This window comes from Heterodontus francisci, chromosome 2 (genome assembly GCF_036365525.1).
Source record: "Heterodontus francisci isolate sHetFra1 chromosome 2, sHetFra1.hap1, whole genome shotgun sequence".
Classification (NCBI taxonomy): Eukaryota; Metazoa; Chordata; class Chondrichthyes; order Heterodontiformes; family Heterodontidae; genus Heterodontus; species Heterodontus francisci.
This window is the reverse complement of record NC_090372.1, coordinates 222,017,963-222,041,700: the sequence shown is the minus strand read 5'-3', so window position 1 is coordinate 222,041,700 and position 23,738 is coordinate 222,017,963. Positions and strand designations below refer to the sequence as shown.

The window sequence follows — 23,738 nt, the reverse complement described above, 5'->3', positions numbered from 1 at the left end:
CGACACTATATTTAAAAAAAACACGGATTAGATACAGAGTAAATCTCCCTCTACACTATATTAAAAAAAAACACGGATTAGATACAGAGTAAATCTCCCTGTACACTATATTAAAAAAAACACAAAACACGGATTAGATACAGAGTAAATCTCCCTGTACACTTTATTAAAAAAAAAACACGGATTAGATACAGAGTAAATCTCCCTGTACACTATATTAAAAAAAAAACACGGATTAGATACAGAGTAAATCTCCCTCTACACTATATTAAAAAAAACACAAAACACGGATTAGATACAGAGTAAATCTCCCTGTACACTATATTAAAAAAAAAACACGGATTAGATACAGAGTAAATCTCCCTCTACACTATATTAAAAAAAACACAAAACACGGATTAGATACAGAGTAAATCTCCCTCTACACTATATTTAAAAAAAACACGGATTAGATACAGAGTAAATCTCCCTCGACACTATATTTAAAAAAAACACGGATTAGATACAGAGTAAATCTCCCTCTACACTATATTAAAAAAAAACACGGATTCGATACAGAGTAAATCTCCCTGTACACTATATTAAAAAAAACACAAAACACGGATTAGATACAGAGTAAATCTCCCTGTACACTTTATTAAAAAAAAAACACGGATTAGATACAGAGTAAATCTCCCTCTACACTATATTAAAAAAAACACAAAACACGGATTAGATACAGAGTAAATCTCCCTGTACACTATATTAAAAAAAAACACGGATTAGATACAGAGTAAATCTCCCTGTACACTATATTAAAAAAAACACAAAACACGGATTAGATACAGAGTAAATCTCCCTGTACACTATATTAAAAAAAACACAAAACACGGATTAGATACAGAGTAAATCTCCCTGTACACTATATTAAAAAAAAAACACGGATTAGATACAGAGTAAATCTCCCTGTACACTATATTAAAAAAAAAACACGGATTAGATACAGAGTAAATCTCCCTGTACACTATATTAAAAAAAACACAAAACACGGATTAGATACAGAGTAAATCTCCCTGTACACTATATTAAAAAAAAAACACGGATTAGATACAGAGTAAATCTCCCTGTACACTATATTTAAAAAAAAACACGGATTAGATACAGAGTAAATCTCCCTCTACACTATATTAAAAAAAACACAAAACACGGATTAGATACAGAGTAAATCTCCCTCTACACTATATTAAAAAAAAACACGGATTAGATACAGAGTAAATCTCCCTCTACACTATATTAAAAAAAACACAAAACACGGATTAGATACAGAGTAAATCTCCCTGTACACTATATTAAAAAAAAAACACGGATTAGATACAGAGTAAATCTCCCTCTACACTATATTAAAAAAAACACAAAACACGGATTAGATACAGAGTAAATCTCCCTCTACACTATATTAAAAAAAAAGACGGATTAGATACAGAGTAAATCTCCCTCGACACTATATTTAAAAAAAACACGGATTAGATACAGAGTAAATCTCCCTCTACACTATATTAAAAAAAAACACGGATTAGATACAGAGTAAATCTCCCTGTACACTATATTAAAAAAAACACAAAACACGGATTAGATACAGAGTAAATCTCCCTGTACACTTTATTAAAAAAAAAACACGGATTAGATACAGAGTAAATCTCCCTGTACACTATATTAAAAAAAACACAAAACACGGATTAGATACAGAGTAAATCTCCCTGTACACTATATTAAAAAAAAAACACGGATTAGATACAGAGTAAATCTCCCTGTACACTATATTAAAAAAAACACAAAACACGGATTAGATACAGAGTAAATCTCCCTCTACACTATATTAAAAAAAAACACGGATTAGATACAGAGTAAATCTCCCTCGACACTATATTTAAAAAAAACACGGATTAGATACAGAGTAAATCTCCCTCTACACTATATTAAAAAAAACACGGATTAGATACAGAGTAAATCTCCCTGTACACTATATTAAAAAAAACACAAAACACGGATTAGATACAGAGTAAATCTCCCTGTACACTTTATTAAAAAAAAAACACGGATTAGATACAGAGTAAATCTCCCTGTACACTATATTAAAAAAAACACAAAACACGGATTAGATACAGAGTAAATCTCCCTGTACACTATATTAAAAAAAAAACACGGATTAGATACAGAGTAAATCTCCCTGTACACTATATTAAAAAAAACACAAAACACGGATTAGATACAGAGTAAATCTCCCTGTACACTTTATTAAAAAAAAAACACGGATTAGATACAGAGTAAATCTCCCTGTACACTATATTAAAAAAAACACAAAACACGGATTAGATGCAGAGTAAATCTCCCTGTACACTATATTAAAAAAAAAACACGGATTAGATACAGAGTAAATCTCCCTGTACACTATATTAAAAAAAACACAAAACACGGATTAGATACAGAGTAAATCTCCCTCTACACTATATTAAAAAAAAACACGGATTAGATACAGAGTAAATCTCCCTGTACACTATATTAAAAAAAACACAAAACACGGATTAGATACAGAGTAAATCTCCCTCTACACTATATTAAAAAAAACACAAAACACGGATTAGATACAGAGTAAATCTCCCTCTACACTATATTAAAAAAAAACACGGATTAGATACAGAGTAAATCTCCCTGTACACTATATTAAAAAAAACACAAAACACGGATTAGATACAGAGTAAATCTCCCTCTACACTATATTAAAAAAAAAACACGGATTAGATACAGAGTAAATCTCCCTCTACACTATATTAAAAAAAACACAAAACACGGATTAGATACAGAGTAAATCTCCCTCTACACTATATTAAAAAAAAACACGGATTAGATACAGAGTAAATCTCCCTCGACACTATATTTAAAAAAAACACGGATTAGATACAGAGTAAATCTCCCTCTACACTATATTAAAAAAAAACACGGATTAGATACAGAGTAAATCTCCCTGTACACTATATTAAAAAAAACACAAAACACGGATTAGATACAGAGTAAATCTCCCTGTACACTTTATTAAAAAAAAAACACGGATTAGATACAGAGTAAATCTCCCTGTACACTATATTAAAAAAAAAACACGGATTAGATACAGAGTAAATCTCCCTCTACACTATATTAAAAAAAACACAAAACACGGATTAGATACAGAGTAAATCTCCCTGTACACTATATTAAAAAAAAAACACGGATTAGATACAGAGTAAATCTCCCTCTACACTATATTAAAAAAAACACAAAACACGGATTAGATACAGAGTAAATCTCCCTCTACACTATATTTAAAAAAAACACGGATTAGATACAGAGTAAATCTCCCTCGACACTATATTTAAAAAAAACACGGATTAGATACAGAGTAAATCTCCCTCTACACTATATTAAAAAAAAACACGGATTCGATACAGAGTAAATCTCCCTGTACACTATATTAAAAAAAACACAAAACACGGATTAGATACAGAGTAAATCTCCCTGTACACTTTATTAAAAAAAAAACACGGATTAGATACAGAGTAAATCTCCCTCTACACTATATTAAAAAAAACACAAAACACGGATTAGATACAGAGTAAATCTCCCTGTACACTATATTAAAAAAAAACACGGATTAGATACAGAGTAAATCTCCGTCTACACTATATTAAAAAAAACACAAAACACGGATTAGATACAGAGTAAATCTCCCTCTACACTATATTAAAAAAAACACAAAACACGGATTAGATACAGAGTAAATCTCCCTCTACACTATATTAAAAAAAAACACGGATTAGATACAGAGTAAGTCTCCCTGTACACTTTATTTAAAAAAAAACACGGATTAGATACAGAGTAAATCTCCCTGTACACTATATTAAAAAAAACACAAAACACGGATTAGATACAGAGTAAATCTCCCTGTACACTATATTAAAAAAAAACACGGATTAGATACAGAGTAAATCTCCCTGTACACTATATTAAAAAAAACACAAAACACGGATTAGATACAGAGTAAATCTCCCTGTACACTATATTAAAAAAAAAACACGGATTAGATACAGAGTAAATCTCCCTGTACACTATATTAAAAAAAACACAAAACACGGATTAGATACAGAGTAAATCTCCCTGTACACTATATTAAAAAAAAAACACGGATTAGATACAGAGTAAATCTCCCTGTACACTATATTAAAAAAAACACAAAACACGGATTAGATACAGAGTAAATCTCCCTGTACACTATATTAAAAAAAACACAAAACACGGATTAGATACAGAGTAAATCTCCCTGTACACTATATTAAAAAAAAAACACGGATTAGATACAGAGTAAATCTCCCTGTACACTATATTAAAAAAAAAACACGGATTAGATACAGAGTAAATCTCCCTGTACACTATATTAAAAAAAACACAAAACACGGATTAGATACAGAGTAAATCTCCCTGTACACTATATTAAAAAAAAAACACGGATTAGATACAGAGTAAATCTCCCTGTACACTATATTAAAAAAAAAACACGGATTAGATACAGAGTAAATCTCCCTCTACACTATATTAAAAAAAACACAAAACACGGATTAGATACAGAGTAAATCTCCCTCTACACTATATTAAAAAAAAACACGGATTAGATACAGAGTAAATCTCCCTCTACACTATATTAAAAAAAACACAAAACACGGATTAGATACAGAGTAAATCTCCCTGTACACTATATTAAAAAAAAAACACGGATTAGATACAGAGTAAATCTCCCTCTACACTATATTAAAAAAAACACAAAACACGGATTAGATACAGAGTAAATCTCCCTCTACACTATATTAAAAAAAAAGACGGATTAGATACAGAGTAAATCTCCCTCGACACTATATTTAAAAAAAACACGGATTAGATACAGAGTAAATCTCCCTCTACACTATATTAAAAAAAAACACGGATTAGATACAGAGTAAATCTCCCTGTACACTATATTAAAAAAAACACAAAACACGGATTAGATACAGAGTAAATCTCCCTGTACACTTTATTAAAAAAAAAACACGGATTAGATACAGAGTAAATCTCCCTGTACACTATATTAAAAAAAACACAAAACACGGATTAGATACAGAGTAAATCTCCCTGTACACTATATTAAAAAAAAAACACGGATTAGATACAGAGTAAATCTCCCTGTACACTATATTAAAAAAAACACAAAACACGGATTAGATACAGAGTAAATCTCCCTCTACACTATATTAAAAAAAAACACGGATTAGATACAGAGTAAATCTCCCTGTACACTATATTAAAAAAAACACAAAACACGGATTAGATACAGAGTAAATCTCCCTCTACACTATATTAAAAAAAACACAAAACACGGATTAGATACAGAGTAAATCTCCCTCTACACTATATTAAAAAAAAACACGGATTAGATACAGAGTAAATCTCCCTGTACACTATATTAAAAAAAACACAAAACACGGATTAGATACAGAGTAAATCTCCCTCTACACTATATTAAAAAAAAAACACGGATTAGATACAGAGTAAATCTCCCTCTACACTATATTAAAAAAAACACAAAACACGGATTAGATACAGAGTAAATCTCCCTCTACACTATATTAAAAAAAAACACGGATTAGATACAGAGTAACTCTCCCTCGACACTATATTTAAAAAAAACACGGATTAGATACAGAGTAAATCTCCCTCTACACTATATTAAAAAAAAACACGGATTAGATACAGAGTAAATCTCCCTGTACACTATATTAAAAAAAACACAAAACACGGATTAGATACAGAGTAAATCTCCCTGTACACTTTATTAAAAAAAAAACACGGATTAGATACAGAGTAAATCTCCCTGTACACTATATTAAAAAAAAAACACGGATTAGATACAGAGTAAATCTCCCTCTACACTATATTAAAAAAAACACAAAACACGGATTAGATACAGAGTAAATCTCCCTGTACACTATATTAAAAAAAAAACACGGATTAGATACAGAGTAAATCTCCCTCTACACTATATTAAAAAAAACACAAAACACGGATTAGATACAGAGTAAATCTCCCTCTACACTATATTTAAAAAAAACACGGATTAGATACAGAGTAAATCTCCCTCTACACTATATTAAAAGAAACACAAAACACGGATTAGATACAGAGTAAATCTCCCTCTACACTATATTAAAAAAAAACACGGATTAGATAGAGTAAATCTCCCTGTACACTATATTAAAAAAAAACACGGATTAGATACAGAGTAAATCTCCCTGTACACTATATTAAAAAAAAACACGGATTAGATACAGAGTAAATCTCCCTGTACACTATATTAAAAAAAACACAAAACACGGATTAGATACAGAGTAAATCTCCCTGTACACTTTATTAAAAAAAAAACACGGATTAGATACAGAGTAAATCTCCCTCTACACTATATTAAAAAAAACACAAAACACGGATTAGATACAGAGTAAATCTCCCTGTACACTATATTAAAAAAAAAACACGGATTAGATACAGAGTAAATCTCCCTCTACACTATATTAAAAAAAAAACACGGATTAGATACAGAGTAAATCTCCCTCTACACTATATTAAAAAAAACACAAAACACGGATTAGATACAGAGTAAATCTCCCTGTACACTATATTAAAAAAAACACAAAACACGGATTAGATACAGAGTAAATCTCCCTGTACACTATATTAAAAAAAAAACACGGATTAGATACAGAGTAAATCTCCCTCTACACTATATTAAAAAAAACACAAAACACGGATTAGATACAGAGTAAATCTCCCTCTACACTATATTAAAAAAAAACACGGATTAGATACAGAGTAAATCTCCCTGTACACTATATTAAAAAAAACACAAAACACGGATTAGATACAGAGTAAATCTCCCTCTACACTATATTAAAAAAAACACAAAACACGGATTAGATACAGAGTAAATCTCCCTCTACACTATATTAAAAAAAAACACGGATTAGATACAGAGTAAATCTCCCTGTACACTATATTAAAAAAAACACAAAACACGGATTAGATACAGAGTAAATCTCCCTCTACACTATATTAAAAAAAAAACACGGATTAGATACAGAGTAAATCTCCCTCTACACTATATTAAAAAAAACACAAAACACGGATTAGATACAGAGTAAATCTCCCTCTACACTATATTAAAAAAAAACACGGATTAGATACAGAGTAAATCTCCCTCGACACTATATTTAAAAAAAACACGGATTAGATACAGAGTAAATCTCCCTCTACACTATATTAAAAAAAAACACGGATTAGATACAGAGTAAATCTCCCTGTACACTATATTAAAAAAAACACAAAACACGGATTAGATACAGAGTAAATCTCCCTGTACACTTTATTAAAAAAAAAACACGGATTAGATACAGAGTAAATCTCCCTGTACACTATATTAAAAAAAAAACACGGATTAGATACAGAGTAAATCTCCCTCTACACTATATTAAAAAAAACACAAAACACGGATTAGATACAGAGTAAATCTCCCTGTACACTATATTAAAAAAAAAACACGGATTAGATACAGAGTAAATCTCCCTCTACACTATATTAAAAAAAACACAAAACACGGATTAGATACAGAGTAAATCTCCCTCTACACTATATTTAAAAAAAACACGGATTAGATACAGAGTAAATCTCCCTCTACACTATATTAAAAGAAACACAAAACACGGATTAGATACAGAGTAAATCTCCCTCTACACTATATTAAAAAAAAACACGGATTAGATAGAGTAAATCTCCCTGTACACTATATTAAAAAAAAACACGGATTAGATACAGAGTAAATCTCCCTGTACACTATATTAAAAAAAAACACGGATTAGATACAGAGTAAATCTCCCTGTACACTATATTAAAAAAAACACAAAACACGGATTAGATACAGAGTAAATCTCCCTGTACACTTTATTAAAAAAAAAACACGGATTAGATACAGAGTAAATCTCCCTCTACACTATATTAAAAAAAACACAAAACACGGATTAGATACAGAGTAAATCTCCCTGTACACTATATTAAAAAAAAAACACGGATTAGATACAGAGTAAATCTCCCTCTACACTATATTAAAAAAAAAACACGGATTAGATACAGAGTAAATCTCCCTCTACACTATATTAAAAAAAACACAAAACACGGATTAGATACAGAGTAAATCTCCCTCTACACTATATTAAAAAAAAACACGGATTAGATACAGAGTAAATCTCCCTCGACACTATATTTAAAAAAAACACGGATTAGATACAGAGTAAATCTCCCTCTACACTATATTAAAAAAAAACACGGATTAGAGACAGAGTAAATCTCCCTCTACACTATATTAAAAAAAAAACACGGATTAGATACAGAGTAAATCTCCCTCTACACTATATTAAAAAAAACACAAAACACGGATTAGATACAGAGTAAATCTCCCTGTACACTATATTAAAAAAAAAACACGGATTAGATACAGAGTAAATCTCCCTCTACACTATATTAAAAAAAACACAAAACACGGATTAGATACAGAGTAAATCTCCCTCTACACTATATTAAAAAAAAACACGGATTAGATACAGAGTAAATCTCCCTCTACACTATATTAAAAAAAAACACGGATTAGATAGAGTAAATCTCCCTGTACACTATATTAAAAAAAAACACGGATTAGATACAGAGTAAATCTCCCTGTACACTATATTAAAAAAAAAACACGGATTAGATACAGATTAAATCTCCCTGTACACTATATTAAAAAAAAAACACGGATTAGATACAGAGTAAATCTTCCTGTACGCTGTCCCATCAAAAATAAAAAAAATTTAAAAAATTAAAAACAGGGTTCGACACATATATACGGAGTGTGCGAGGTTGCAGCCCCTCTTTGAGTATCTGAAGGGGCTGCTCCTCAAGTTCTGGCTGCACTTCAGTCCCACGCTCCTGATCTTTGGGCACCCGGTGCGGAGGGGCGTGGGCTGGGAGGATGATCTTCCCGTCGGTCTGCTCCTGGGCCTGGCCAAGGTGGCAATTCACAGGTCCAGGCTGCGGGCTGTCGGGGGGTCCGTCCTCCCCGATTGCCTGCCCCTCTTCCGCGGTTACGTTCGCGCCCGGGTGTCCCTGGAGAAGGAGCATGCGGTGTCCACCGGTACGCTTGAGGCCTTCCGCGACCGGTGGGCACCGCAGGGACTGGAGTGCATCGTCGACGCCGAGAATGGCATTTTAATTTGAGTTTTTTGTTTATTTATCTGTTTTTATTAAAGTTATTTTAAAAATATGTATATAAAGGCCCCCTTGACATAAAAGCTATAAAAGGGGCCTGGGTATAAAGTCCACCTTTTAAAAAAAAAACAGGGTTATATACAGAGTAATGCTCCCTCTACACTGTCCCATCGTACAATGTGCCTGACTCCTTGTAGCCTCTTATATTGTATTACATCTGGCCAGCCGCTGTTTGTTCACTTCGTATTGAGTCAGTGCAATAATCTTATAGCTCTGCGTGCAGTGGTCAGTTCTCTTGCATTGCCAAACTCTCCAGTGTTCTAACAGCCCCTGAAGAATCCGTCACAGTTTTGGCTGCAGCGTAGAACTCTTGTCCATAGGGCCCTTCAAGCCCAGGGTTACACTCAGGCACAGCTTCCTGCTCCTGCTCCTGCTCTCCAGTGGACTCCTGAAGAAATGTCAGTCCAGTCGAGGCAAGGTTACAATCCGCTAGGAATACAGCGTCGTCAACCTCCTTTTCTGTGTGACTCCCGTCCCTCGTGTTCCACCAAGATTGCACAGAAACCAGTTCTCCTCTGCCGCCCTATCTGAGTGCCTCTTCCTCATGACAAGAAGGCACGTGGGAGCCCTGACAGCTGGCACCAGCATGATACAGCAGTTAAAAGAGTTCCGTCATGAGGATAGCTCCACATAGACTTGGGAATTGCATATCCTTCAAGTATGAAAGATTAAGAGCTGATCTCACTGTGTTTAAAACACGAAAGAAGTTGATAGAGCAGGTAGATAGAAACGATTTCTTCTGCTGGGGGGAGCCTCAAAGCAAGGGGTCATGACCTTAAAATTCGAGCCAGGCCGTTCAGGGGTGATGTCAGGAAGCACATTTCACACAAAGGGAAGTGAGAATCACAGAATTAGAATGGTTATAGCACAGAAGGAAGCCATTCAGCCCGTCAGGTCTGTGCTGACTCTCTGCAACAGTAACTCACCTTTTTTATTCTTTCATGGGATGTGGGCATCACTGGCTAGGCCAGAATTTGTTACCCAACCCAAATTGCCCTTGAACTGAGTGTCTTGCTAGGCCATTTCAGAGGGAAGTGAAGAGTCAACCACATTGCTGTGGGTCTGCAGTCACATGTAGGCCAGACCAGGTAAGGACAGCAGATTTCCTTCCCTAAAGGACATTAGTGAACCAGATGGGGTTTTATGACAATCAATGATGGCTTCATGGCACCATTACTGAGACTGGCTTTCAATTCCTGATTTCTATTAATTGAATTTAAATTCTATCAGCTGCCATGATGGGATTTGAACCCATGTTCCCAGGGCATTAGGCTGGGCATCTGGATAACTTGTTTAGTGACATTACCACTGCACCACCGTCTCCACCTAGTCCCACTCCCCCACCATTTCCCTGTAGCTCTGTAAATGTTTCCCTTCATATAAATATCCAATTCCCTCTTGAAAGCCTCAATTGAATTTGCCTCCACCGCACTCTCAGACAGTGCATTCCAGATCCGAAACACTCACTGAACCTGCCTCCACCACACTCTCAGACAGTGCATTCCAGATCCTAAACACTCACTGAACCTGCCTCCACCACACTCTCAGACAGTGAATTCCAGATCCTAAACACTCACTGAACCTGCCTCCACCACACTCTCAGACACTGCATTCCAGATCCTAAACACTCACTGAACCTGCCTCCACCACACTCTCAGACAGTGCATTCCAGATCCTAAACACTCACTGAACCTGCCTCCACCACACTCTCAGACAGTACATTCCAGACCCTAAACTCTCCCTGAACCTGCCTCCACCACACTCTCAGACAGTGCATTCCAGATCCTAAACTCTCACTGAACCTGCCTCCACCACACTCTCAGGCAGTGCATTCCAGATCCTAAACACTCACTGAACCTGCCTCCACCACACTCTCAGACAGTGCATTCCAGATCCTAAACACTCACTGAACCTGCCTCCACCACACTCTCAGGCAGTGCATTCCAGATCCTAAACACTCACTGAACCTGCCTCCACCACACTCTCAGACAGTGCATTCCACATCCTAAACACTCACTGAACCTGCCTCCACCACACTCTCAGACAGTGAATTCCAGATCCTAAACACTCACTGAACCTGCCTCCACCACACTCTCAGACACTGCATTCCAGATCCTAAACACTCACTGAACCTGCCTCCACCACACTCTCAGACAGTGCATTCCAGATCCTAAACACTCACTGAACCTGCCTCCACCACACTCTCAGACAGTACATTCCAGACCCTAAACTCTCCCTGAACCTGCCTCCACCACACTCTCAGACAGTGCATTCCAGATCCTAAACTCTCACTGAACCTGCCTCCACCACACTCTCAGGCAGTGCATTCCAGATCCTAAACACTCACTGAACCTGCCTCCACCACACTCTCAGACAGTGCATTCCAGATCCTAAACACTCACTGAACCTGCCTCCACCACACTCTCAGGCAGTGCATTCCAGATCCTAAACACTCACTGAACCTGCCTCCACCTCACTCTCAGACAGTGCATTCCAGATCCTAAACACTAACTGAACCTGCCTTCACCTCACTCTCAGACAGTGCATTCCAGATCCTAAATACTAACTGAACCTGCCTTCACCACACTCTCAGACAGTGCATTCCAGATCCTAAACACACACTGAACCTGCCTCCACCACACTCTCAGACAATGCATTCCAGATCCTAAACACTCACTGAACCTGCCTCCACCACACTCTCAGACAGTGCATTCCAGATCCTAAACACTCACTGAACCTGCCTCCACCACACTCTCAGACAGTGCATTCCAGATCCTAAACACTCGCTGAACCTACCTCCACCACACTCTCAGACAGTGCATTCCAGATCCTAAACACTCACTGAACCTGCCTCCACCACACTCTCAGACAGTGTATTCCAGATCCTAAACACTCACTGCATAAAAATGTTTTTCCTCAGGTCACCGCTGCTTCTTTTGCCAATCACCTTAAATCAGTGTCCTCCTGCTTCTGGATCCTTCCACCAATGGGAACAGTTTCTCTCCATCGACTCTGTCCAGGCCCCTCATGATTTTGATACCTCGATCAAATCACCTCTCAGCCTTCTCTTCTCCAAGGAAAACAGTCCCAACTTCTCCAATCTATCCACATAACTGAAGTTCCCCATCTCCGGAACCATTCTCATGAATCTTTTCTGCACCCTCTCCAATGCCCTCACATCCTTCCTGAAGTGAGACGCCCAGAACTGGACCCAATATTCTAGTTGGAATTTAATTGGAATTTAAACCAGACCAATCAGAGTCAAGCGGCCTGGTTTAAATTTCAAACAAATCTTGGCAGTTAACTGTCAGTCACTGTAAACTGGTGCATTCTCCATGGCAATGCCTCTACCAATCAGAGTTCACTTGCCAACCAATCAGCACTCACCTCATACAGTATAAAATGTATCATTTCCCTTACATTGGTATTCTTGTGATGTGTCCTGATGAATGCAAGATGAAAAGCTTAAACAAAATGTCCCTATTTTCAGCAATACTCTAGTTCTGTACTACCAAACGGCTATTTAGCACTATCCTCCTCCCAGTTCACAACACTTTCAAGTTTTTTCATCAGAACATTAATCCTGTAATCCTTCCTTTATCTGCCCTCCACACCCACGTCTAGGTCATTAATATAGATCAAGACAAGCAGGGGTCCGAGTACCGACTCCTGGGGAACCCTCACTATATTCCTTCCTCCAGTCCAAAGACAAACTGTTCACCAGTACTCTCTTGTTTCCTGTCACTCAGCAAATTTCATATCCTCCTGCCAAAGGCTTCAACTTTGCTGACAAGCCTGTTATGTGGCACTTTACCAAACACCTTTTGGAAGTCCGCATTCACCACATTAACCGCATTACCCTCATCAATCATCTCTCTTAAATCTTCAAAATCCTCAAGCACGTTCTCATAGTCAATCTGGAACTCTCTTCCCCAAAAGGTTGTGGAGGCTGTTAATTGGAGAGGGATAGATCTTTGAGGGTCAGGGTATCGAGGTATATGGAGTAATGGTGAGTAAATGGAGTTGTGGTATAGATCAGCCATGATCGGATTGAATGATGGAACAAGCTCGAGGGGCTGATTTTCTTTCGGGGGGTTAGGGGAGTGTCACATACACACTCAATAAATGCTGATTTCTCCCAACACCCAGACAAACACACGAACCAAATCCAGACTCCCCAGCTTCCCCAGGTCCCAGCACATTCCAGCTCTCCTCATCAGCCCCCCCCAATGCCCCCATATACTAAATATCAAAGATTTATATATCAGGACAAGAGAAATACCATCAAGCTTTGCTATGCTACAAAATTGTTTCTCTAATTCACTCGTTGAAAAGGCAGGTATTTATTACCCATCCCTAGTTGCCCTGTCATCTTCTCGAACCACGGGGAGCAGTTTGATACAAACTGAGTGACTTTGTTTTTTAGTGTTTTAGAGATACAGCACTGAAACAGGCCCTTCGGCCCATCGGGTCTGTGCCGACCATCAATCACCCATTTATACTAATCCTACACTAATCCCATATTCCTACCACATCCCCACCTGTCCCTATATTTCCCTACCACCTACCTATACTAGTGGCAATTTATAATGGCCAATTAACCTATCAACCTGAAAGTCTTTTGGTTGTGGGAGGAAACCGGAGCACCCGGAGGAAACCCACGCAGACACAGGGAGAACTTGCAAACTCCACACAGGCAGTACCCGGAATCGAACCCGGATCGCTGGAGCTGTGAGGCTGCAGTGCTAACCACTGCGCCACTGTGCCGCCCCTTGACTTGCTCGGCCATTTCAAAGGGCAGTTCAGAGTCAACCACATTATTGTCAGTCTGGAGTCACATGTAGGCCAGACCAGGTAAGGACGGCAGATTTCCTTCCTTGAAGGACATTAGTGAACCAGATGGGTTTTTACAACAATCGACAGCTTCATGGTCACTGTTGCTGGGACCGTCTGCTTTTCCAGAATTCAGATTCTCAAACTGCCCTGCCAGGAATTCAAGCTTTTGTTTTCTGCATTTTCAGTCTAAATGTCCAAACTAGGGATGGAGAATATACTTCAGCCTTACTAACGATGGCCACCGCCCGAGAATAAACGCTTTTGAAAACAGATGGAGATATGGTTGAAAGTTACAAAGTGAAGGGTTGAGATAAAGGAAAGATTGCAGGATTAATGTTCCACACAGTCTGTTGGGATCAATGTTATTTGTGATGCACCTGAGTGATTTACGCTTCGGGAACAATATAATGAAACTTGGTGGATAGGACGATGTTACAACCAGGTGAGAAAGGGGTCTAGGGTTCCCTTTCAGCCTTCACCTGGTCTTACTGTAACAGGGTTTAATTTTATACACACCGTGTTTTTTAGCTCCCTCTTGGTGAATCCTTGTTCACTGCTTTCCAATTATCAGGCAAAGAAACCAACACAAACAGGCTTTCTTAGGTTTAAAGAAGAAAAGTTGAAATTTATTAAACTTAAACTCTAATTTGGTTGACACCTACTGATACAAAACGTGCCCATGCTAGCGTGCATATGCAATACACACAATAGAGACAGAAAAGAGTGGAAGAAAAATAAAGTGGAAAGGTTTGAGGCAATTTCGGCAAGTTGTTATGGTTTTTTGAGCTCACTGTAGAGTCTTTGATTGTAGATAGATCTTGCTTTTTGTTGGAGCCCAGTATTCTTCTTAAACCTTGTTTGCTGTAGGAAACTTTTCTCTCTTGGGGTCCATGTGTCTTCAGTGGATTCAGAGTGGATGGGAGCAGGCAGACAGGAGAGGCTGTGGCGAGCCAGCCAGGAGAGATCTTCTCAGTCCAGGAGCATTCTGCTTTCTGCCCAAACTGTTTGTACAAATTCAAAAAACTCAGGTTGCCCAGCAGGTTAGTCATGTGACTAGCTGGTTTGACCAGGTCTGTTTTTGTATTTGGCCATCTTAGCAGTCACCCTGGAATGAGAGCTCCCCCACCTTCAATGCCTGGCGATCAAAAGTCCATTGTGGGGTGAATGTCAGGGAATGGCCGCATTGTCCTTCCAAACACCCTCTGTTAATATGCAAACATCCCTTCCAGCCATGGCCGATCTGTTTAACAAGTCCTCCCCTCACTTCAGTAACAGTGTAAAATCAACGTTCATGACAAAATTAATGTGCCTCATTCTTGGCAGGTGGGGGCCTTACATTGACAACAAATTGAGAGATAAGAGTCGTGAAAGACTAGAGGAGGAACTGAAAAGACTAGTGGGGTGGGCAGCTAGGAGGCAGATCTTGTTGAATCAAAAAATGTGATCAATGTATTGTGGATGCAAGAATAAGGAGAGGAAGGTTAGCATAAGTAATGAGTCTTTAAATGAAGTAGAGAATACAGTGACCGTAGGGTGTGGATACAAAGGTCAACAAAGCTAGCAGTAGATTTACTAATTTCAGCAGTGTGTACCATCTACACGATGCACAACAGCAATGCACCAAGGTTCCTTTAACAGCACCTTCCAAACCTGTGACCTCTACCACCTGGAAGGACAAGGGCAGCAGATGCAGGGGAACACCATCACCTGCAAGTTCCCCTCCAAGTCACACACCGTCCTGACTTGGAACTATATCGCCATTCCTTCACTGTCGCTGGGTCAAAATCCTAGAACTCCCTTCCTAACAGCACTGTGGGTGTACCTACCCCACATGGACTGCAGTGGTTCAAGAAGGCAGCTCACCACCACCTTCTCAAGGGCAATTAGGGATGGGCAATAAATGCTGGCCTGGCCAGCGACGCCCACATCCCATGAAATATATTTTTAAATTTAAATTCCAATTCTTCAGCACTCATCATCTTTCCAGCTCTCGTGTCACTGTCCCAGGCTTGACTTAAATAAAGCTACAGTCTCCCTCTGTGCGTCTTTGGACATCCTCTGAAGGGCACATCAAGGCACTCATCATTGTATCCTAACAAGCAGCAACTCCAATTGTCCTATCCTACTCTCTGCTGCTCTTTCTGACCTACCGCCTGCCAGCACTAATTCAACAACTTCCTTCCCAACCTTCTGCTCACTCCCAGCTCTAACCCTGTAAACTCTGCCTGTCGACCAACTCTCATCACATCTCTCCCCACATCTCCCTCCAGAATGGATGTTCAATCAAACCCTTGTCATCCTGAGTTTATTATAAGCAATCACATTGACGTTTAGCATTCACAGGTTGATGTCACTTTTCCCTGTGTGGCTACACCTTGCACCACTTGCCCAGCTCAAACCATCGCATTGATGATGTAACCTTGATCCTTAAATCACACCTTGCTCTGTCTTCCTACTCCTCAGCGACTTCTCCTTTAAGTATCTCACCTTGTTCCATCCCTCAGGCCTCTCATTTAAAATCCACATTCTGTCCCCCCACCCAAAGACTAATCCCAATTTCTCATATCTTCTGTGCTTTCTTCTCTCAACCTCTGCACTGAGTGACTACTCATCCTCAGTGATTTCACCCTCCATCTCAGCTTCTCTCTCTCCCGCATTCACTACCCTATTATCTTCCCCAAACCGCGCTCTCCCCAGAGAAATACTGCTCCCCATACACAGGGCCCTGTTCTTTGCAGACAGAAAGAATATGTATACACATTGCGCCTGTTTCAGCTAAACAAAATAAGTGACAGCCATTCACTGGTTCATTCCTCACGGCAATGCCTTGACCAATCAGAGTCAAGCTGCCTGGTTTAAATTTCAAACAAAGTTGGGCAGTTAACTGTCAGTCAACGTAAACTGGTGCATTCTCCATGGCAATGCCTCTACCAATCAGAGTTCACCTACCAACCAATCAGCACACTCTTATGCAGTATAAGTTGTTGTTTTCCCTTAAGTTGGTTATTCTTGTGGGTTGTCCTGATGAGTGCAAGATGAAAAGCTTTGACAACATGTCTCTATTTTCAGATATTGACTTGTTAAATCACACCCTCTCCAGCACCAATGATGCTCTTGACCCCACTAGAACTATTATTCCTTGTTCCCCTGGTATAACCCCTCTTCCCCACTCCCTTAAGTCCAAGGGATGCAGACTTGAACGTCTTTGGCTAATAACTGGTTAGATCACTGAGAGTATTATCAGACAATGCTCTCCATTACTAAAACTGACCACAATTCAAAGATCATCCTCGAATACAAAGATAACAATTAGCTTCTCTTCTCCACCACTGTCTTCTTAAACCCCTCTCCCCTGTCCCCTCCACCCTCACCTCCAACAATAACTGCCAGGAGCTCATCAACTTCTTTGTTACTAAGATCAAGACAATCCAATCAGCTGCCTTGCTACGACCCTCACTTCCACTAACCCACCTGACCAACCTTCCTCTAAAGAGGAAGGGCACTTCCCCGTCCGAGCCCTGAACTCCCATCTTCCCCGTCCGAGCCCTGAACTCTCACCTTTCTCTAGTTTCTCTCCTATCTCTCCTCATGCCCTCTCTGAGCTCATCCTGTCCATGAGACCCACCTCCCACTCTTATTCCCACTAAACTGCTGATCTCCCACCATCCCCTCCTGATCTCCATGTAGCCGATATTTGTTATCCGTTCTCTCTCTTTAGGTAATAAAAAGAAGAAATGCTGGAATCACTCAGCAGGTCTGGCAGCATCTGTGGAAAGAGAAGCAGAGTTAACATTTCGGGTCAGTGACCCTTCGGGTTCTGAAGTCTTTTCTGTGACTTCATCAAAAAATTCAAATAGGAATATAGGAACAGGAGTAGGCTATTCAGCCTGTCGAGCCTACTCCACCATTCAATTAGATCACAGCTGATCATCTACCTCCGCGCCACTTTCCTGTGCTATCCCCATATCCCTTGATGTCGTTAGTATCCAGAAATCCATTGATTTCTGTCTTGAACATGCTCAGTGATTGAGCTTCCTCTCTGGGGTAGAGAATTCCAAAGATTCACCATCCTCTGAGTGAAGATTAGACAAGCATGATCTCCCTTTTACAAATTCATTCTGGCTGTTCCTCATTTTGCAAATCTGTACTGGCTCTCCTTAATTAACTCAAACCGCTCCAAGTGCCTGTTGATTTTTTTTTCCCTGTTTATCGTTTCTAAAACCTTATCAACCACTGATGTTAATCTAACTGGCCTGTAGTTGCTAGGACTGTCCTTACACCCTTTCTTGAATAAGGGTGTCACATTTGCCATTCTCCGATCCTGTGGCACTGACCCCATATCTAGGGAAGATTGGAAGATTATGAAAAGCCCTTCCACTATCTCCACTCCCACTTCTTTCAGCAACCTGGGATGCAAGCCATTCGGGCCAGGTAATTTATTCACTCTAAGCATAACCAGCCTTTCCAGTACATCCTGTCTATCAATTTTCACCCCATCCATTATCTCTACCAGCTCTACTTCTACCGATATTTTGTCAGCATCCTCTTCCTTAGTAAACACTGATACAAAGTATTCAGTAAGTGCCCTGCACCACAAAGCATATATCACCCTCTTTGTCCTTAACTGCTTTCTATTTACATGCTGGTAGAAGATTTTTGGTTTCCCTTTTATGTTAACTGCCATTCTGTTCTCATATTCCCCTCTCAACTTATTGTATTTGGCCTGGCTCCTGTTTGAACAATTCACCTGACGTGCATCATACACCCTTTTGTTTTTGGTTTCATCTTATTCTCTCCCTCCCTTGTCTTCCAAGGAGCCCTGACTTCGGTTGCCCTGCCTTTCATCCTTGTTGGAATGTTCCTGGTCTGTATCTGAAACAACTCCTAGTTTAAAGATCACCCATTGTCCTGTTACATATTTTCCTATCAGTCTTTGGTTCCCGGCTAGATCCCCTCTGATCCCACTGAAGTCAGCCCTCTTCCAATTTAGAAGTTTTACTTTAGATTGTTCCTTGCTCTTCTCCATTACTAATCTAAACCTATGATACAATGATCACTCTTATCCAAGTGCTCCTACACAGACACTTGGCCCACCTCGTCCCCCAGCACCAGATCCAGCAATGCCTCCGTTCTAGTTAGACTGAGAACATACTGGTCAAGAGTTGAAATATTGATGCTACAAGAGGTCAGAGCAGGGAGATGAATGCTTTCATATTTTAACCCTCAGGAACACCAGTTTACTGCCAAGCTGGGGTTTTGGGCTGGGGTTAAAATCAAATGCAAGGCTCAGGCTTCTATTTGGTGGAAAGTGGGGAGGTGGGGGTGCTTGAGCTGTTTTGTATGTGTTTTATGGTCAGTGCGTATGTTATACAGGCTGAGCTGGTGAAGGTCCAATGAATATAACTGGAGTAGTGTTGGTGCTGTCAGTAAAGTGTGACTGACTGACTAAGATTAAATAGTTGGGAAGAGTTTATAGGGTGTGTAAGAGGAGATGTCACGAGGTATGTGTACCTATAGGTGCTGTGTATAATGTGCAAGATTGAGACAGGATGCATTCCTGGTGACCTATGTCATATGAATATTCTTGCAGTACTTTGATGAGGGATAGGCATCAGTAGCAAGGCCAACATTTATTGCCCATCCTTTAATTGCCCTCCCCTAACAGCACTGTGGCTGTACCACCATTAAAGGGCAATTAGAGATGGATGATAAATGCTGGACCTTGTCAGCAAGGCTCACATCACATGAACAAATTAGAAAAAAAATGGTGGTGTTGATGTCATGTTTTTGAGCTGCTGCAGTGTATGTGGTGCAGGTACAGCCACAGTGCTGTTAGGAAGGGACTTATAGAGTCATTTACAGTGTAGAAGGAGGCCATTCAGTCCATCAAACCCGTACTGTCGCTCCATGGAGCTCAGTCCCACTCCCCCCGCTCGATCCTCACAGCCCCGCAAATCTATTTCCTTCGAGTGGCCATTCAATTTTCTTTTGAAGTCATTGATCACCTCCGTTTCCATCACCCTCGTAGGCAACAAGTTCCAAGTCATTACCACCTGCTGCATTTAAAAAAATCTTCCTCATATTGCCCCTGTATCTCTTGCCCAAATGTCCCCGAGTCCTTGTACCGTTAGTAATGGAAACAGGTTTTCCCTTGTCTAACTTATCTAAGCCTGTCATAATCTTGTACACCTCAAATCTCCCCTCAATCTCCTTTGATTGAAGGAGAGGAACCTCAGTTCCAGGATTTTGACCCAGTGACAGTGAAGGAACGGCGATATAGTTCCAAGTCAGGATGGTGTGTGACTTGGAGGGGAACTTGCTGGTGGTGGAATTCCCATGTGTCTACTGCTCTTGACCTTCTAGTTGGTAGAGGTCACGGGTTTGGAAGGTGCTGTCTAAGGAGCCTTGGTGAGTTGCTGCAGTGCATCTTGTAGATGGTACACACTGCTGCCACTGTGCGTCGGTGGTGGAGGGAGTGAATGTTTGTAGATGGGGTGCCAATCAAGCGGGCTGCTTTGTTCTGGCTGGTGTCGAGCTTCTTGAGTGTTGTTGGAGCTGCACCCATCCAGGCAAGTGGACAGTATTCCATCATACTCCTGACTTGTGCCTTGTAGATGGTGGACAGGCTTTGGGGAGTTAGGAGGTGAGTTATTCACTGCAGAATATTTTTGAACCATGGGACTGTGTGTCAGCTCTTGGTTTGTGTTGTTGTGTGAATTGCATGCATTACATGGGATTGAGAGACATGTTAACATTTTCTGATGCGAGACTTCCTACCTCTCTCTCCCTCTCTCCCTCACTCCCCTCACTTCCCCCACCCCCACAGGGTGTGAGGAAACCCTTCTCTGAAGTCATCAAAGCGAATATCGGTGATGCACACGCCATGGGACAGAAGCCAATCACCTTCATCCGCCAGGTAGGTTATGTTTTATTTTATGTGGGAGATTAGTTCAGGGGCAGAGAGTTGCTTGTGTTTAAGTGTAACCCGGGGTGAGAATGTTTATGTACAGCTGAACGCTGATGCTGTGTGTGATTTCCATTGTTGGTTTATTTTTGCATGAAGATCTTTGTACCCAGCTGTTATTCTCACCTGCTACTAACTGACTCTGACTGTGCTCTCAGCTGGATCTGTGTGTTTCTGGAGTACACTGGCCATACAGACATCAACCCAGTAACCTGACAGGTACTGGCATTAAACCCAGATGAACATCCCGGACAGATGTCAGCAGTTTAAATTTAACTGGATTTACCGGCTGGGAATTTGCCTGTCCTTCAATACCTCTCTACTGTCGTCTAGCTGGGTGGGACTGCTCTCACCTGGGTCCATTCTTATCTATCACATCCCAGCCAGAGAATCACCTGCAATGGCTTCTCTTCCTGCTCCTGCCCCGTTACATCTGGTGTCCCTCAATGATCTATCCTTGGCCCCATCCTATTTCACATCTACATGCTGCCCCGCGGCGACATCATCTGAAAACACAATATCCACATGTGGACTGAAGACACTCAGCTCTACCTCACCACTACCTCTCTCTACTCCTCCAGTGTTCCCAAACTTTCAGACTGCTTATCCGACATGCAGTACCAGACAATCAGAAACTTCCTCCAATTAATTATATAGAATTTACAGCACAGGAACAGGCCATGCCGTCGAAACAGTCTATGCCAACAATTAATATTGGGAAGTCTGAAGCCATTGCCTTCACTCCCACCTCAAGCTGCATTTCCCAGACACCAACTCCATCCCTCTCCCTGGCACCTGTCTGAGGCTGAACCTTGGCATCACATTTGACCCCGAGCTGAACTTCCGACCTCATATTCATGCCATCACTATGACGCCTTTCTACTTCCTGTAACATCACCTGACATCACCCCTTCTCAGCTCATCTGATGCTGAAACCCTTATTCATGCCTTCGTTACCTCTGGACAATAAATTCCAACGCACACCTGACTGCTCTGCCACATTCTACTCTCCGTAAACTTGAGGTCATCCAAAACTATGTTGCCCGTGTCCTAACTCGCACCAAGTCCCATTCCCCTATCACCCCTGTACTCACTGACCTACATTAACACACACCAAGTCCTGTTCCCCTATCACCCCTGTACTCACTGACTGACATTAACACACACCAAGTCCCGTTCCCCTATCACCCCTGTACTCACTGACCTACATTAACACACACCAAGTCCCGTTCCCCTATCATCCCTGTACTCACTGACCTACATTAACACACACCAAGTCCCGTTCCCCTATCACCCCTGTACTCACTGACCTACATTAACACACACCAAGTCCCGTTTCCCTATCACCCCTGTACTCACTGACCTACATTAACACACACCAAGTCCCGTTCCCCTATCACCCCTGTACTCACTGACCTACATTAACACACACCAAGTCCCGTTCCCCTCTCAACCCTGTACTCACTGACCTACATTGATTCCCCATCAAGCAAAGTGTTGATTTTAAAATTCGCATCCCTGGTTTTCAAATCCCTCCATGTCCTCACCTCTCCCTATCTCTGTCATCTCCTCCAGCCTCACAACCCTCTGAGATATCTACACTCCTCTAATTCTGGCCTCTTGAGCATCCCTCATTTTAATAGAATCATAGAAAGTTTAAGGCACAGAAAGAGGCCACTTGGCCCATCGTGTCTGTGCTGGCTGAAAAATGATCCACCCAGTCTGATCCCACCTTCCAGCATTTTGTCCGTAGCCCTGCAGATTACGGTACTTGAGGTGCATATCCAGACTCCTTTTGAATGAGTTGAGGGTTTCTGCCTCAACTACCCTTTCAGGCAGTGAGTTCCAGACCTTCACCACCCTCTGGGTGAAAACATTTTTCCTCATCTCCCCTCTAATCTTTCTGCCAATCACTTTCAATCTATGCTCCCTGGTCACTGACCTCTCTAAGATGAATTGATCCTTCACCTCCACTCTATCCAGGCCCCTCACAATTTTTCACATTTCAATCAGATCTCCCCTCAGCCTTCTCTGTTCCAAGGAGAACAACCCCAGTCTATCCAATCTTTCCTCAAAGCTGCAATTTTCCAGTCCTGGCAACATCTTTGTAAATCTCCTCTGTACCCTCTCTAGTGCAATTACATCCTTTCTGTAATGAGGTGACCAGAACTGTACACAGTACTCAAGTTGTGGCCTAAATAATGATTTATACAGTTCCAGCATAACCTCCCTGCTCTTATATTCTATACCTCAGCTAATAAAGGAAAAGATTAACCTCCTTATCAACCTGACCTGCTCCATTCAGGGTTCTGTGGATATTCACTCCAAGGTTCCTCACTACCTCTACACTTCTCAGTATTTTCCCATTAATCGTGTATTCCTTTGCCTTGTTTGACCTCCCCAAATGCATCACCTCACACTTCTCCAGGTTGAATTCCATTTGCCACTTTTCTGCCCATCTGACCGGATCATCAATATCTTCCTGCAGCCTTCAGCTATCCTCCTCACTATCTACCACATGGCCAATCTTTGTGTCGTCTGCAAACTTCTT

At 40.3% G+C, this 23,738-nt stretch overlaps 1 protein-coding gene across 2 annotated transcripts in view; it reads left to right on the top strand.

The window, feature by feature from the left end:
- LOC137351644 (alanine aminotransferase 2-like) overlaps nt 1-23,738 on the top strand; it is a 108,210-nt gene that overhangs the window by 43,515 nt on the left and 40,957 nt on the right. For both annotated transcript variants that reach the window (XM_068016307.1, XM_068016299.1), the window contains one exon: nt 21,050-21,139. In XM_068016307.1, coding sequence (XP_067872408.1) covers nt 21,050-21,139 — 90 coding nt within the window. The remainder of the gene's footprint in view (nt 1-21,049; nt 21,140-23,738) is intronic.